The following is a 16,968-nucleotide window of genomic DNA, read 5'->3' on the forward strand; positions in this document are numbered from 1 at the left end:
CATAAAATTAAACTTAATCGCCATGTTGAACTGGTCCATCAAAAAAAATCCTGTACGAAGAGCTCCAAGAAAATTAATATTCTAAAACCCCTCATTTGATTCTTGATAGCTATTCCACTTCTCTTCCAAGATGTTTCCCTTGCCATTCGGTTCTTCCACTACTATATTTTTTATTTTTTTTTTTTTTTTGGGTTTTCTAGAATAAGGAAAAATTTCATGTAAAAAAACGATGGTGTCTGGTTTCGATTGGAAAGTTTGATATTCAAGTTTTTTTTTTTAGATTTTTACATACGTATTTTAAATTTTTGAAATTTTTATTTATAAAACTGTTTTAATATAATTTTAATATTTTAATAATTTATATTTTTTTAAGATTTTTAATTTTAGAATTACTAAATGATATTTTAATTATAGTTCAAGTACCAAATTGGTAATTAATTATTTAAATTAATGTTCCACATCATCACTTAACAGATAAAATTTAATGGAGGAGCTAATTTTCACGTTTTGAAATGTATAAGGGTTAATTTGTCTATTTATTCAGTATAGATACCGAAATGCAATCCGCCACAAGTACAGGGACTTCTCCGGTGCTTTTACCCGAAATTGTCTGGTCTTAGGGGAAAAAAAACTGTAATGCGAAAACAAGCGGAAAATGAAGCTTTTTTTTTCTTTTACGTGATTTAAGCAGAATCAAAACAGTAATCAAAACACAAATTCTGAAGAGGATCTAAGATTTAGCGTTTCAAAAATTAGAATTGTTGCTGAGAAGATTTTTGTTCTTCAGCTTTCCAATTTGGAAGGGTAATCCAAACGGAGCTCAACTCAAAGGTTCGATCTCTTTTCTTTGTTTAATTCTGTTTATATATACATCTACAATGTCAATGAAATGGTTTGCTAAGGGAATTGAGCTACGAAAGTGGTTCATTGTCTAATAGCTGGAGAAAAATTTGTAAGGTTAAGCTATTGATTGATCTGATAATCTGTTTGGATAATTTAATAGAAATAAATCCAAGAGAAGAAAACAAGGTACAAAAGAATCAGCTTTAGTTAACTAAACTATTGAAGTTATTATTGTTGATGTTAAACATTCTATTGATCATCTTAAAATTGGGGGTTTTAGAGCTTATTGAAAATTGATATTGTATAAGTTGGTACATCAGGTTTTTATAAAGCTGATGATATGATTTGTATATAGGACTCTTTATTAAGTGATCATACTTTGGAAATAATGAGCACTGTGGTTTTGATACATCAAGTTTTTACGAACATGGTTAATCAGGTTTTGATAAAGCTAATGACATTATTTGTAACTTTGTGTAGATGAATCTTTATTAAGTGTTTATAATCTAGAAAGAAATGAGCACTGTGGTTCATAGAACTCCAAAATCAGGGAGGCAGTCATTGTTTTTCCAAGACTTGGCATCACCAATCTCTGCCCGGAAAGGGAAATTCTCTAGTCCAGGTCAAGCAGCAGCAGTCTCGGCTTTATGGCGAGACAATTTCAGAGGCTCAGATCTTCCGCCTCCTCCTATGTACACCTTGGAGGACCGTGTGGATTTTTCACCCGAATCTGGAGTATTGGATTATCCTATATCTTCCGAAATCAAGTCAGATCCAAGAACTCCAGTCCGAAGTTCTGGACGTGACTTCTCTACTCCAGCAACGAACAAGTCAAGGGCTAGCACTTCATTTGCAGTACTTAATGGGCAGTCGAATCAGCAGAGCCCAGGGAGTTCGAGTTGGTGGTCACCCAAGTCAAGTAGGAGTGAGCAAGATGACAAGGGAAAGGGCTCTCCCGTTGAGGGCATGGCTCAGCCTGGTGCATTGATCACACTTCCACCTCCAAGGGCAGTTGCTAGGCCAGAGATACAGAGGAACTCCGTACCTACAGCAAATCTAGATGAGGAAGAATGGGTTACTGTTTATGGGTATGGTTCATAGTCCATTCTTTCATGTTCTACTTAATAGTTGATATATTGTCTTGTTGTCTTCTAGTAATCAGTAGTGTTTTTTCCTGTAATGTGGCCTCATTTTTCTGACGTAACTTTTGCTTTTATTATTTTACTGGACATTTATCTGCATTCCTATATTATCCTTATTCAGTTTTCTAAAATTTCATACCTTTATGTGTCAGGTTAAAAACATAATTATTTTGATGCTATCCGCTTAAATGTTTTGAATAATTGCTAGCGTGGTTTTGTCTACTTGTTGAAAAATGGAAACTTCTTGCTAGATTTCTCTATGTTCAATAGTGCAGCCTGAAATCTTCTATCTGTTTGTTTGATCCACTCTCCTCAATATAGAACCTTCTGATAAATCAGCCTTAAATTTTAACATTTTCCTTCTTCGTGATGACATTTATCATAGCATGTTTGTCTAGTAAAACAAAGTGTTCAACCTAAACATTTGGGGTTAAACTGATGGTGTTGTTTTGATGTTATATGTATGCAAGACCCCATTGGCTTTAATATTTGCTTTCTTTCCAGATTTTCTCCTGCTGATACAAATTTAGTTTTGCGAGAGTTTGAAAAGTGTGGTGTGATATTGAAACATGTTCCTGGGCCAAGAGATGCTAACTGGATCCACATTCTTTATTCGGTGAATCTTCTGTCTCCATCTTCCTATTTCCTTCCTCTTAATGTTGTTTAGTGATATTTGTTAAGTTCTTTTGTGAGAAGGATTATGTACCCTGGTTATCTTTCTTTTTAATTCCCTTATACCAATCTGTTTTGTTCGTGCCATTTTCTTTATTTGTATAAGAAACAAAAACGAGTCCGAGATTAATTTAAAAAGTAGTTGATTGGAATGATATGTTTGTTAACAATTAGGCTGTGTTCTTTTTATCCCATCTTTATGTTTAATCTTGTGTCATCTGTTCTGAAATATACGCAGTGTTGTATGTGAAAGTCTTTTGACTCTTGTGGATTAACAGAACTGGAAGGAGATGAAATCATACATGCTAATGTTAAAACCAATACATGGCAATGATTTCTTTCTTTTTGGTGTAGAAACGATCCGAGGCTCAACGGGCTCTTGGCAGGAATGGAATGCAAATTAATGGAGTACTAATGGTTGGTGTGAAGCCAGTGGATCAAATGCAACGCGAGGCATTAAATGAAAGATTGAATAATCAGGGCTTCATGACTTTGACTCCGGCATCAAGTAGAACATCAGAGTCTAACAATTTCAGGCCACCTCGACCGTACTATCTTCAAAACGGCAATGCCAATGCGCGACAGTCGGGAGGTGTTATGGCAAGCCCTACAAAATCACTAGGGAACAAAGTCATGGAGTACTTGTTTGGATCTTAGGAATCTACATATCAGCACAAGACAGGACGTATAATTTCAATAGAGTGAATTTATGATTCCACTTGAAGGAGCAATTTTCCTTGCAATGAAAATTGTTGCAGATTTTTTTGTAATTGTTATTGTTGAATTTTTTTTTTTTGTAATTTTCAATTGCATAAAGCCAGAGTTAAAACGAGCAATGCCAGTGAATATCTTTCTTTCGGGCCCAAAAAGTATGTCAGCCACCATTAAAAAGTACGTCAATTTAAAATATATGTCGGATTCATATATATTATATACTACAATGTCTTAGGTCGTAGGTGACATGTGGTACACTTATTGTGACAACACATGGTAATTGTGTTGTTTACTCCTTTTTTTTATTATTTTAAAAATAAAATATAATTTTTAATATGAATAATATCAATAGTTTATAAATTAAAATATTTAAAATTTATGTTTTCTTTTCACAAACAATTATCACTAAGCATTCTCAATTCAACATGCCATTAAATTTTCTTTAGTATATTGTTATTTAGTATAACTTACCATTTATGTTTTCCGCGCTCAAAGGTTAGTTCTACAGCATTTATTGTTGCGGCTTTTCTTGTTTTACTAGTTCAAACAAAATATTTCAAAATTCAAATTATCTAAATTAATAAAAAAATTACCGTAACGTAATTATCTTCTACCTTGCGTTTCTTACCATTATTTAGTACCTTTGCCTTTCCTTACTTTTGAATAAAATATAAATCCAATATAGGTAAAAAGTATTAAAAGAGACGTATTGCATTTTAGTTGTGACTAAATTAATTTTATATATTTTCACACATGTAAATTAGTTTTTTTAAAGTTTTCTATTAAATAATTTGAAACATGGTGAAAATTATTTTTTTATGGGTAAACTATGAAAATGATCATTCAATTAAGTCTTTTGTTTTATTTTTATCACTTAACTATTAATTTTTTATTTAGTCACTAAATTTTTAAAAATTAAATATTTTAGTCACTCTAAATTGATGTGGGTTTTTTATTGGTTTTAACAAAACTAATTCTCTAGTGTTTACACATTCTATTAATTTGATCTTAAATATAAAAAAAAAAAACTTAGCTCTCAATGTTTACAAATTTTGTCTTTTAGCTCTAATTCTAAAAATTTAATAAATTTGGCCTTCAACATTTACAAAATTTGTCAATTTAGTCCTAGCTCTAAAAATTTAAAATATTTTTAAAAATTTATTTTAACCCTTTATAACCCATCGACTAACCCATGTGATATATTAAAATAAGAAAAAGAACAGCCTCTTTCAAGTCACTCGCAATAATTTTTTTACTATAATTTAGGCTTCACACTAGACCAAACCAATTAATTTAGAATCTATCTGGAATAATTGGTTGCATTACTACCCAAGCAGATAACGTTTTTAACATCTTTATTTTCTTTTGGATCTTAATTTTTTTGTGTTTTATCCCAACTTTTTAGAGTTCATTTGCAAATGACTTGAAAAAGATATTTTTTTTCTTATTTAAATATCTCATATGGATTAGCCGTAGGGATGGAAAAAAAAAACCCAAATCCGAGAGGTTCTGGGCCAATTTGACCTGTTGGTTTTTTTTTTTTTTTTTTGAAGTTGGGGGTTGGGACATGGTAGATTAATTTTTAAAAATAGTCAAGTTGGTCAGGTTTAGAATGAAATCACTTACCTTGCCTTGAGATATTTACGAAATTACTCTTTATAAATATTTAATATTAATTAAATTTTTAAAATCCCTAAAATTTATCACTACTAGTCTCATTCTACTTCCTTAAGACTAGTCCCCCTTTCACCCCTGTAAGGTTATTTCTCCCATTTTCTATCTTTTTAACTTAATAATTTATTAAAGAAATATTTGTTCCTTTTAAATTTTCGGGTCTAGAGCAGGTTAAATTTTTTTAAAGTCGGAGTCAAGTCAAGGTTGGAGCATGGCCATAGAGCATCAAGTTAGGGCGGAGTGGGCAAAAAATCGCCTCACCCTGCTGTCATCACTAGTTAGTCGATGGGTTATAAAGGGCTAAAAATAATTTTTTTTAAATATATATATGTGACAGCCCTAATTTGACTCTAGCCAGAAAGTGATTTCGGAACTACAAAACCGAGTCACAAAAATAATTAGATGTTATATTCTGTGCTTATTGTATGTGGAATTTGTATGTGTGAATATTTCCTGCCTTGATTTTATCAATTAGGTGTTAATTTATAAGAAAGGACTCATGTGATAAGACTTGAAAATGTGATAGGTGAATTTTAAAGTGGCCAAATAATGCATGAATTATTGACATGGGGGACTTGCATGTCAAATGGACCACTTTTAATATAGTGGCCGGCCATAATGATGGTTGATAGATAATATATGCATTTTATTTTAGCATTATAATAGTTAATGGCTTTATATTATGAAATAAAGAATAATTAAAATAAGAAAAGAGTGATAAAAACAATGTATGTTCATCTTTCTTTTCCCCATTGTCGTAACTAGTGAAAGAAAAATAGAAGAAGAAGCCAAGGCATTCGGCCATGGTTATTTCATAAATCAAAGGTATGTTAATGTGATTTTTATGTAATTGTTTATGAAATTAAATTGATAAGTGCATTGTATAGTTAAGCCATGGTTTAAATTCATGAATTATTGAACATATGTGCATTCGGCAATTTGTTAAATTGTGATAATTTGATAGCTTTTGGAAGGTGTTGTTTAGATGTTAAATTTGCTTATATGATGGCCAAATGAGTGTAATGTTAATGAATGATTAAGTTGAATTCATTATTGAGAGGTATGAAGTTGAAGTTGCCGTATATATGTGCTTTTGAGAAAGGAAATTTGTTTTTATTTAAATTAAGCATGTTCTTATTAAATTGAGCTTTGAATTGATGTAATTAAGTGGAAAATGAATTGATGGAGTTGTGAGTGTATAAATTTCCTTAGTTGTGGCAAAGCATGTATTCGGCCATGTGGGTAAAATGTTAGATTTCAAACGTTTGAAGTTTTAAATTATAAATGGTTATTAGATGAGCTCTAAGCTTGTTAATCTTTGTTTGTGAAGTTGTCAATTGATATCTTAATTAGGGAATTGAATATTGTTTATAATTTGAGGTTATTGAAAGTCGAATTAGATGATAAATAACAATCGGCTATTGTGTTTATGTGAATATATATATGCTGAATGTAGTCTTGGATAAGTAAATTTTGATGTATTAGATTGGTAACATGGTTATGCCGATTGTGAAAATGTGATAAAGGTGCCAAGAAATAATTTAGTTGTTGATGTTTTAAAGTGAATTGAAATGAAGTTTTGCCGAATGTGTTTATTGGTGAGTGAAAATTTGAATTGTAACGTTAAATCGTTAGTATGTGTTCTATGATTTCCGAATGTGAATTAAGGTAAATAATATGGAGAAGGATGAGTTGAGTTGTAAAATTTATGTATATGAATTAGTGGTTAATGGACAATCGATCAAAGTGGTTAATATGCATTTGTATATGTTATAATGGCCGATTGTAATCAAGAATAAAAATGTGAATGAATGGTTGTTAATGAGTTGTCGTATGTTTCTTATTAAGAAAAAAATTGTTAATGTTTGAATCTAAATAAATTAGTTAAGTAATTAAACAAACCGATTTATTTTACCTAGCTCAAGAGCAAAAAGAACTTAACTCGGAAAAAGGAAAAGCGAAACAAATGGAATAGCCGATTCGTAGTTGTCCGATGACATTTAAGGTAAGTTCTTAAGTGTTTAATTTGATTTCATATACTTATTGATTAAATGAAAATAGCTAAGAGGATGTTGTTTTTATTTAGCTAATATGCCGAGTGAGAATGAATTAATACTATAAACCAAAGATAGCTAGTATAGCTAAGTTGAATTGGATATGGAATTATAACATGTTAAATGAGATTTATGATCAATGTACCATGTTGCATGGGTGATGAAAGAGGTTTCACCATTTTTGATTATTAGAACCTAAGGGTAACCATGTTTGGATGTGATATTATTAATGATGTGTGATTGCCGAATATAATTGAGGTATGGAATTCGAGTATAATACCTTATATCAAACATGTACTTTATTCGAATGATGAAAGCCTTTGTACAAATATATATGTGTTTCGGCCATAATTGAAGTTGAAGCATAAGATGTGAAAGTATGAAAGAACATGTGAATTGATTTTTTTTTTGTAATGTGACATTCGGGCTTTGAGCCTAGCAGGCGTAATGCCGGTGAAATGATATCGGGCTTCGAGCCTAGCAGGCTATAATGCCGGTGAGATGATATCGGTCTTCAAGCCTAGCAGGCAAAATGCCGGTGAATGAGTTTAGACTTAAAGTCTAGCAGTCTTTGTGCCGGTGATGAATTCGGGCTTAAAACCTAGCTGGCTTAATGCCGGTGATTTGATAAAAGTCTAAGACTATGATACTTCGTGTTAAAACAATAATTGAATACAACCAATATATTAAGTTGGCCAGCTACGTTTCATGTACTTATATATGAGTTTGATTTGAATTGAATCATAAGTGTATAATGTGATGCATATGTGAATAAGTGTTATGACTATATCTATGATCATGATACATTCAGCCAAAGTGTGAAGTTATGTGAAAATATTTGATTTACTTATGTTATATGAATTCAGATTCAAGTGAAGTTAATATGCTAAATATGCGATAAATATTTGTATATATTCGGCCAAATGGCAATATACCTAAGAAATGTCACTTGAGAATTTGATTAATCGATTTATAATTGAATTTAATTGTTTACATTGTTTAAAACTTACTAAGCTTATGGAAGCTTACTCCGTTTGTTATGTTTCTTTGTTTTATAGATCGTTGATTCCAGCCACTTGCTCAGGGATCGTCAGCAACTCGTCACACTATCTATCATTTTGGTACTATTATGTTTTGGATCTAGTATGGCATGTATAGAATAGACTATAGATGAATGATATTTTGGAGCTGTATATGAGTCATACGAATATGGTATCTTTTGAATGTTTGTATAAAGTTTATGAATACATATAAAAGTTAATGTTCTTATATCTATGTGATTGTACAAATGTGGTATTTTGGGTTGGTAACACTTCATAACCCATTTCGGTGACGGATACGGGTTATAGGGGTGTTACATTTTATTAGTATCAGAACCACGGTTTAGTCGATTTTAGGACTAATTTAGTGTGTGTGAGTCTAGCTATACATGCCATAAAGTGTTAATACGGTAGTGTGATGATTTCTGACAGTTGAAATGTGTTTTTCATATAGTAATGAATTCTGATCCCGATCGAGCGGTAGCTGACGATGTCGAGAGTGTAGCACCTGTTCCCACACACGGGACAGCGCCGATTGACTCTCAACCGAATGCAAGTAATCAAAATGATGAGGCTAAACAAGCCTTCTATGCTATGATGAACGATTGGTTTACCCAATATGTTTGAACTAATCCGGCTGTTTCACAACCCCCACCCCCGACTAACACAACCCCTGCACCTGTGGTACCTCCGGTAGTCGACCTGTTGAGATTGAGCAAGCCCCCGGTTGATAGAATTCGAAAGTACGGGCCTACTGAGTTCAAGGCTACTGACAGTGATGATGCCGAGCAGGCTGAGTTTTGGCTCGATAATACCATTCGCATGTTTGATGAATTATCATGCACACCCGATCAGTGCTTGAAATGTGTTATATCTCTGTTACGTGATTCTGCCTACTATTGGTGGAATACCTTGATTTCAGTTGTGCCGAGAGAACGGGTTACTTGAGAATTCTTTCAAACCGAGTTCCACAAGAAATATATCAGTCAAAGATTCATCGATCAGAAACGGAAAAAATTTTTCGAGCTCAAACAGGGCTCTATGACAGTTACCGATTACGAGTGAAAGTTTGTCAGACTTAGTAGATATGCTCGGGAATGTGTTTCGTCTGAGGCTATCATGTGTAAACGCTTCGAGGACGGGTTGAATGAAGACATCAAACTGTTGGTGGGTATTCTAGAAATCAAAGAGTTTGTAGTGCTTGTCGAGCGAGCTTGTAAAGCTGAAGAGCTCGGTAAAGAGAAAAGAAAAGCTGATGATGGAGCTAGAGAGTTCCGTAAAAGATCTTCAGGAAAATCCTTTCATCAGTCATCGAAGAAATTTAGAGATGACTCAGGCCGATCTAAGAATACTTCGGGTTTTTCCAGACGGGACCGTAATCGACCCCATGTGAGTACGCTAGCCACCTCTGTTGCCAGTGTCGGCAATGATCGTCAAGACAGATCTGAGTGCAAGCATTGTGGTAAATGGAATTCAGAAAGCTGTAGATTTCATGATTGCTTTTGTTTCAAGTGTGGATCGGCTGATCACTTTATCAGAGACTGTCCGAAATTAGTTGAACAGAATACTGATCTGAGTGGGAGACCTAGTAACACTGCAACACGAGGTAGACCACCTAGACATGCGGGTGATGCTAGTGGAAATCAAAGAGGGACCAAAGATACTGTTGTTGTAATGCCCCAAAAATTGGGCCTAGAAAGAATTGGGCCTTAAGTCTGGGATTCGAATAGAAGAAAACCTGAATAATTAAGAAGTTTTAAATATTATCGTTTAAGAAAAAAAATTTGAATTACTACTAAAAAATTTTATCAGTATTTATTATTCGGATATTTTAAATTTTATTAGTATTATGGGATAAAATTATTACTATTAGAAAAAATATATATCTTGTATGTATGTTTGAAAATTTTTATGAAAATTTTATTTATTGTATTATTTGAAATTTTATTATTAGATATATTTATAAAATTATTATTATTGGTAATTAAATAAGTAACGAAGGGCTTATAGTGTGGGGAAAAGTCCGTGGTTCGCCCACAAAATTCTTAAATTTGGCCTCTTAAGGAAATCTGGGTAGTAGGCCTTATTAATAAATTAGGCTGAGTTTTAGCATGAAGGAACGCCTAGCCCAGTAACTAAGCACGCTAGGAAAGGCATGGGAGGTGTCTGGGTTCAAGGCACGGCGTGCGCAAATGGTTGTTTTTTTTACAACCAAGAATTTCCGCAAGAAGGCCTTATAAATATTTCGAGAGGAAAGGTGACACAAAAGAGGGACGTGGTCAAGTGGCAAGGAGGGGCTAAGAGTGTGCATGTGGTTAGGAGTTCGAGTCTGGTAAGTAGCATATTTTGTTTTATCTTTAAACAAAATCGGGCCTGCAGCAGATAAGTCTTAAGATTAGTTGTGAGCAGATTATATCATGAGAAGAGCTTGATCTGATGGCAAAGACCGCTTCTGAGGACCGAGAGGGCACGAGTTCGAATCCAGGTGCTGGCGTTATTTTGATTTATTTTTAGGCGGACCAAGACTTCAGCAAGTAAGGTTTAAAGTTAATTGCGACTGTCATATATCTAAGAGTAAGCTACGACGTAGTGGCCAGCAGCATGCCTATACGTGTGGAAGGCCCAGTTCGAGTCTTTGTGCTTGCTGGATGCCCTTTTTGTTTGCATGCGTGTGGGAGAGTAGTAGAGTTGGGCCAAAACTCTTCCCAAGTAGGCTGAAGCGGTCAAACGGTGGATAAGGCTGCTAGGTGGTTGAATGAATTTCAAATGTCTAATTCATGGAGCAAAGCAAGGGAATTTGAAATTAGAAAGAATTTTTAATAAGCATTAAGTACCATATTTGTTCTTTTAATTTTGGCTTTTATGAATTATTCCCTTTTTGTTCATCTTTCCTTCATCGATAATAACCGAACCTATCTTCTTCTACTCTTCTTTTCTTTCTTTTCTTTTATCTCATCTCTTCCTTCTTTAATTTCCTTCAAAGCCGAATCTGTACTGTCATCTCCTCTTTTCTATTTTTCTATTTTCTCTTTTTCATTATACTAAAATTCGAAACATCCATACTTTAGTGATTCGGAAATTAATTTTTAGATCTATTTCCTACTTGCGATTAAGATAGATTCACAGTGGATCTAAGATTTGAAAAGTGTTGAAAACGCTTCTGACAAGAACGTCTTTGGTGGTAAGCATTCAGATCTTATTTTTTCTTTATTTAGTAATTCAAGGATAAGCTAAAAACCCCTAAATACTTTAGGGAGACTATCGATTTTTGCCAAGATTAAAATTAAGTATTTTCCATTCGATTTTTTTTATATGTGCGCATCGAAGGCTAGCGATCAAGATCTATTTGGAGGCTAGTAAGATCAACAAGGTTAATCGTGGGAGAGATCTCGTTAGCGAATCGTCATAAAACAGGTGTGTAAACGACACCCACTCATAGACTAGATCGACAAAAGCCGAAAAGTCGAAAAGTTAAAAAGCCAGCATTTGTGAACTTGCGAGCGTGCGAGCGCTTGTGAGGTGGTTTGGTTGTTAATTTTGGTAATCGCAAGCAGTATGATTGCAGAGTGCGCAATTTCGTGCACTTCGGTATATTTGGGCTTAATGGGCCGAAAACGAGTTAATGGGCCAACGAGCCCAATTCGGTAAAAACGCTCGGTAAGTGCTTCTGTTAATGTGTTAATGGTTAGAATATGTATGTAAACTCTAGAATAGTAAATTTTATTAAGTTACCCCTAAGTATGAAAATTATCGTTTTACCCCTAGGTGCAAAATGACTGTTATCCCGTTAGGGTTAATTTTGACTGAAATGCATGATATTCTGATTATGTTTGTTGTATGCCATGACATGTATATCTGTTGCATGGGGTTGGGTTTTGTTATGGAGGAAGAACCCGTTTTGGTGGCTGTGCCACATATTCTGATATAAGCAGCTTTGCTGTGGATTATAGTTAGTGCCACAACCGGTGCTAACACTGTAAGTATAGGGATGCCGTGGGTGATTTATTCCCCACAGGAAGTGTAAGGATGGATGGAGGCAAGTGCAGGGTTGGATGGGGTTATCATGCATTAATCATATGAGATTGTTTGAAATGGCCCCAACTGTGTTAATATGGGCAAGGCCCAATATATCTCGACTTGTATAGGGCTACGGCCCAGATTGATACTGATATGGGCTAGGCCCAGTATACTCTGTTACTGTAAGGGGCTATGGCCCAGATTAATATTGATATGGGCTAAGGCCCAATTCACCCTAAATTCTGAATAGGGCTTAGGCCCAGTAAAACTTGAACTGATTTGGGCTCTGGTTGGGATACTTTACACACTGAGTTTCCAAACTCACCCCCTTTCTTAACCTTGCAGGTGAGCCTTGAAGTGGGGGCTTGGAGCCGGAGGGGATTCAGAGTGGCCACGGTGATCGCTTTTGGGCTTTTGAAATAAGTGATTGGTTTTCTTAAGTTTACCTTATTTATTATTTATTTTTGGGTTGTAATAAGGCCATTTTAACTTTATTTTCTTCTCTTTTCTGGGATTATTTTATTTTAATAACTTTAAACTGGTTGATAATAATTCAAATGGGCTAGACTTAGGGCGCGTTTTCAAAACGATACTCGTTTTCAAATAACACAACATCACGATTAATTGGTTTATCAAAGATATCCACTCAAATAACTTTCAACTCGTTATAACCAAGTGTGGCAATGGTTGTGGGCATGTCCAGGATTGGATCCAATCGAAGAACTTGGTACTTAAGCAGCCTTCATGGCTCACTTCCTCTGTTATGGATACCTACCTGGTGCCCAGCTTCTATTCACTTTGTTAGCTTAACAAAAGTCGGTTTTAAAAACACTAAAAATGAAACATGGATTTTAAATTTCAATGTGGCACGTAGAATTTAGCCATAACGTCTGGGCCGGGTTTGGGGTGTTATAGTTGTACGTTCTGAGGCTCGTGCTCCTACCAGAACCTATGTTATACGCGCGCGCGAGGATGCTTCTTCGCCAGATGTTATTACCGGTACTTTCACTCTTTTTGATACTGATGTTATTGCTTTGATTGATCTCGGTTATATTCATTCATTTGTATGTGAAACTTTGGCGTCCAGTAAGACTCTACCTGTTGAGTCTACTGAGTTTGTGATTCGGGTGTCGAATCCTTTGGACCGTTGTGTGTTAGTTGACAAAGTGTGTAGGAAGTGTCTCCTAATAATCTGAGATTCCTGTTTTCCAGCCGATCTAATGCTATTACCGTTTGACGAATTTGATATTATTCTCGGTATGGATTGGTTAACTGTGCATGATGCAGTAGTGAATTGCAAGCGAAAGACAATTGACTTGAGATGTTCGAATTATGAGATAATCCAAGTTGAGCCTACAGATTTAAATGGATTACCGGCAGTAATATCTTCGCTGTTAGCTTAGAAATATGTAAAAAAAGGGGTGTGAAGCTTATCTTGCGTATGTACTAGATAGTAAAGAGTCAGAAAAGAAACTTGAGACAGTGCTAGTGGTTTGTGAGTTTCCGGATGTATTCCCCGAGGAATTACCTGGATTACCACCTGTTCGGGAGGTAGAGTTTGGTATTGAACTAGTACTAGGGACTACACCTATTTTGATAGCTCTGTATCGTATGGCACCAACCGAACTAAAAGAATTGAAATCTCAGTTGCAAGAGTTGATAGATAGAGGTTTTGCTCGACCGAGTTTTTCTCCCTGGGGTGCACCAGTGCTGTTTGTGAAAAAGAAAGACGGAACCATGAGAATGTACATTGATTATCGTCAGCTTAATAAGGTAACGATAAATAATAAATATCCATTGTCGCAAATCGACGATTTGTTTGATCAACTTAAAGGAGCCTCAGTATTTTCGAAGATAGACTTGAGATCGGGTTATTATCAATTGCAAGTTAGAGACTCTGACGTGCCTAAAACTGCTTTTAGAATGAGGTACAGACATTATGAGTTCCTAGTGATGCCGTTTGGGTTCACTAATGCCCCTGCAGTTTTTATGGATCTAATGAATCAGATTTTCAGACAGTATTTGGATCGGTTTGTAGTCGTGTTTATAGATGACATTTTGATCTATTCACGCGACGAAATCGAGCATGCCGAACACTTGAAGTTAGTATTGCAGATTTTACGAGACAAGCAGTTATATACGAAGTTCAGTAAATATGAGTTCTGGTTGAGGGAAGTCAGCTTTTTGGGGCATGTTGTATCCGCATCAGGTATCTGAGTTGATCCGAGTAAAATTTCAGCTATACTCGATTGGTAGCCTTCGAGAAATGTTTCGGAAGTTCGGAGCTTTTTGGGACTTGCTGGGTATTACAGACGGTTTGTAAAAGGCTTCTTGATAGCAACACCGATGATAAAGTTGCTACAGAAAGATGTCAAATTTGAGTGGTCAGAAAAGTGCCAGAAAAGTTTTGACCAATTGAAAACCCTTTTGACTGAAGCTCCAATGTTAGTTCAGCCAGAATCCGGTAAAGAATTTGTGATCTACAGTTATGCGTCTCTGAATGGTTTGGGCTGTGTGTTGATGCAAGAGGGTAGAGTTGTAGCGTACGCTTCGAGACAGTTAAAGCCTCACGAGAGAAATTATCTGACTTATGATCTCGAGTTAGCTGCTATTGTTTTCGCTTTAAAAGCTTGGCGACACTACTTGTTCGGGGAAAAATGTCACGTGTATTCCGATCATAAAAGCCTTAAATACTTGATGACACAAAGGGATCTAAATTTGAGACAATGTCGGTGGCTTGAATTACTTAAAGATTACGAGCTTGTTATTGATTATCATCCAGGAAAAGCCAACGTGGTTGCTGATGCTCTTAGTCGAAAATCACTATTTTCCTTGCGTACAATGAATGTACATTTGTATATGCCCGCTGATGATGTGTTAGTAGTGGAATTAAAAGCAAAACCAACGTTGATATAACAAATCTGGGAAGCTCAGAAAGTTAATATAGATGTGATCGCAAAACGAGCACAATGTGATTCGAAAGATGATTCCGAAGTTCGGATTGATGCCGATGATTGTTTGAGATTTAAGAATCGATTGTATTCCAAGAAATTCAGAGCTTATTCCAATAATTTTGAGCGAGACTCATAACAGCCGAATGTCAGTTCACCCGGGTAGCACGAAAATGTACAACAATCTGAAATGTCAGTATTGGTGGCACGGTATGAAACGAGACATTTCTGACTTTGTTTCAAAGTGTTTGATATGTCAACAAGTGAAAGCGGAACATCAAGTGCCTTCGGGATTACTTCAGTCGATTATGATACTTGAGTGGAAGTGGGATCGAGTCACAATGGACTTCGTATCTGGTCTGCCGTTGACTTTGAGCAAGAAAGACTCAATCTGGGTTATTGTTGATTGATTGACTAAGTCAACCCATTTCATCCCCGTTCGCACCAATTATTCACTCGAAAAGTTAGCCGAATTATACATTTCTCAGATTGTGAGATTACACGGGGTGCCCATTTCTATTGTGTCAGATAGAGATCCGAGATTCACATCGCGGTTTTGGAAGAAATTGTAAGAAACATTAGGTACTAAGTTGCATTTTAGCACCGCTTTTCATCTCCAGACCGATGGTTAATCCGAGTGAATTATTCAGATACTCGAGGATATGTTGAGATGTTGCATCTTTAAGTTCAGTGCCTCGTGGGAACGATACTTGCCTTTGGTTGAATTCATATACAATAATAGTTTTCAATCGAGTATCAAGATGGCACCTTACGAAGCTTTGTACGGTCGTAAATATCGTACACCTTTGTTTTGGACCAAACTCAGTGAGAATAATATTTACGGAGTTGATTTGATTAAAGAGGCCGAACAAAAAGTAAAAGTGATCCGTGAAAGTCTGAAAGCAGCATCAGATCGTCAGAAATCGTATGCGGACTTGAAACGAAAAGATATAGAGTATCAAATCGGAGACAAAGTGTTTTTTAAAGTTTCACCGTGGAAAAAGGTACTCAGATTTGGCTGTAAAGGCAAATTGAGCCCAAGATTTATCGGACCATACGAAATTACAGAATGGATTGGACCGGTTGCTTATAGACTATTTTTGCCACCTGAACTTGAAAAGATTCACGATTTTTTTCATGTTTCGATGCTCCGTCAGTACAGATCCGAACCTTCTCATGTGATTAATCCATCAGTGATTGAAATTCAGTTTGATTTGAGTTATGAAGAAAAATCGGTTCGTATTTTGGCTCGTGAAGTAAAAGAACTACGAAATAAGAAAATCTCATTAGTGAAAGTACTGTGGCTCAAACACGGGGTTGAAGAAGCGACTTGGGAGCCAGAGGACTTATTGAAAGAACGTTATCCTAACCTTTTCGCTGGTAAGATTTTCGGGGACGAAAATCCCTATGGGGGGGAGAGTTGTGACAGCCCTAATTTGACCCTAGTCGGAAAGTGGTTTCAGAACCACAAAACCGAGTCACGAAAATAATTAGATGTTATATTCTGTGCTTATTGTATGTAGAATTTGTATGTGTGAATATTTCGTGCCTTGATTTTATCAATTAGGTGTTAATTTATAAGAAATGACTCATGTGATAAGACTTGAAAATGTGATAGGTGAATTTTAAAGTGGCCAAATAATGCATGAATTATTGACATGGGGGACTTGCATGTCAAATGGACCACTTTTAATATAGTGGCCGGCCATAATGATGGTTGATAGATAATATATGCATTTTTATTTTAGCATTATAATAGTTAATGGTTTTATATTATGAAATAAAGAATAATTAAAATAAGAAAAGAGTGATAAAAACAATGTATGTTCATCTTTCTTTTCCCCATTGCCGTAACTAGTGA

General features: G+C 35.2%; 1 protein-coding gene across 1 annotated transcript; it reads left to right on the plus strand.

Moving 5' to 3' along the window:
• The first annotated feature begins 521 nt into the window (after positions 1-521).
• On the plus strand, positions 522-3,526 carry LOC108480894 (nuclear pore complex protein NUP35). The gene is made up of 4 exons (XM_017784021.2): positions 522-831; positions 1,324-1,931; positions 2,490-2,601; positions 3,012-3,526. The coding sequence occupies exons 2-4, from the start codon at positions 1,360-1,362 to the stop codon at positions 3,312-3,314; spliced, it is 987 nt and encodes a 328-aa protein (XP_017639510.1). The 5' UTR covers positions 522-831; positions 1,324-1,359; the 3' UTR covers positions 3,315-3,526.
• Positions 3,527-16,968: the final 13,442 nt, after the last annotated feature.

The sequence above is a fragment of the Gossypium arboreum genome, chromosome 10 (assembly GCF_025698485.1).
Source record: "Gossypium arboreum isolate Shixiya-1 chromosome 10, ASM2569848v2, whole genome shotgun sequence".
NCBI lineage: Eukaryota > Viridiplantae > Streptophyta > Magnoliopsida > Malvales > Malvaceae > Gossypium > Gossypium arboreum.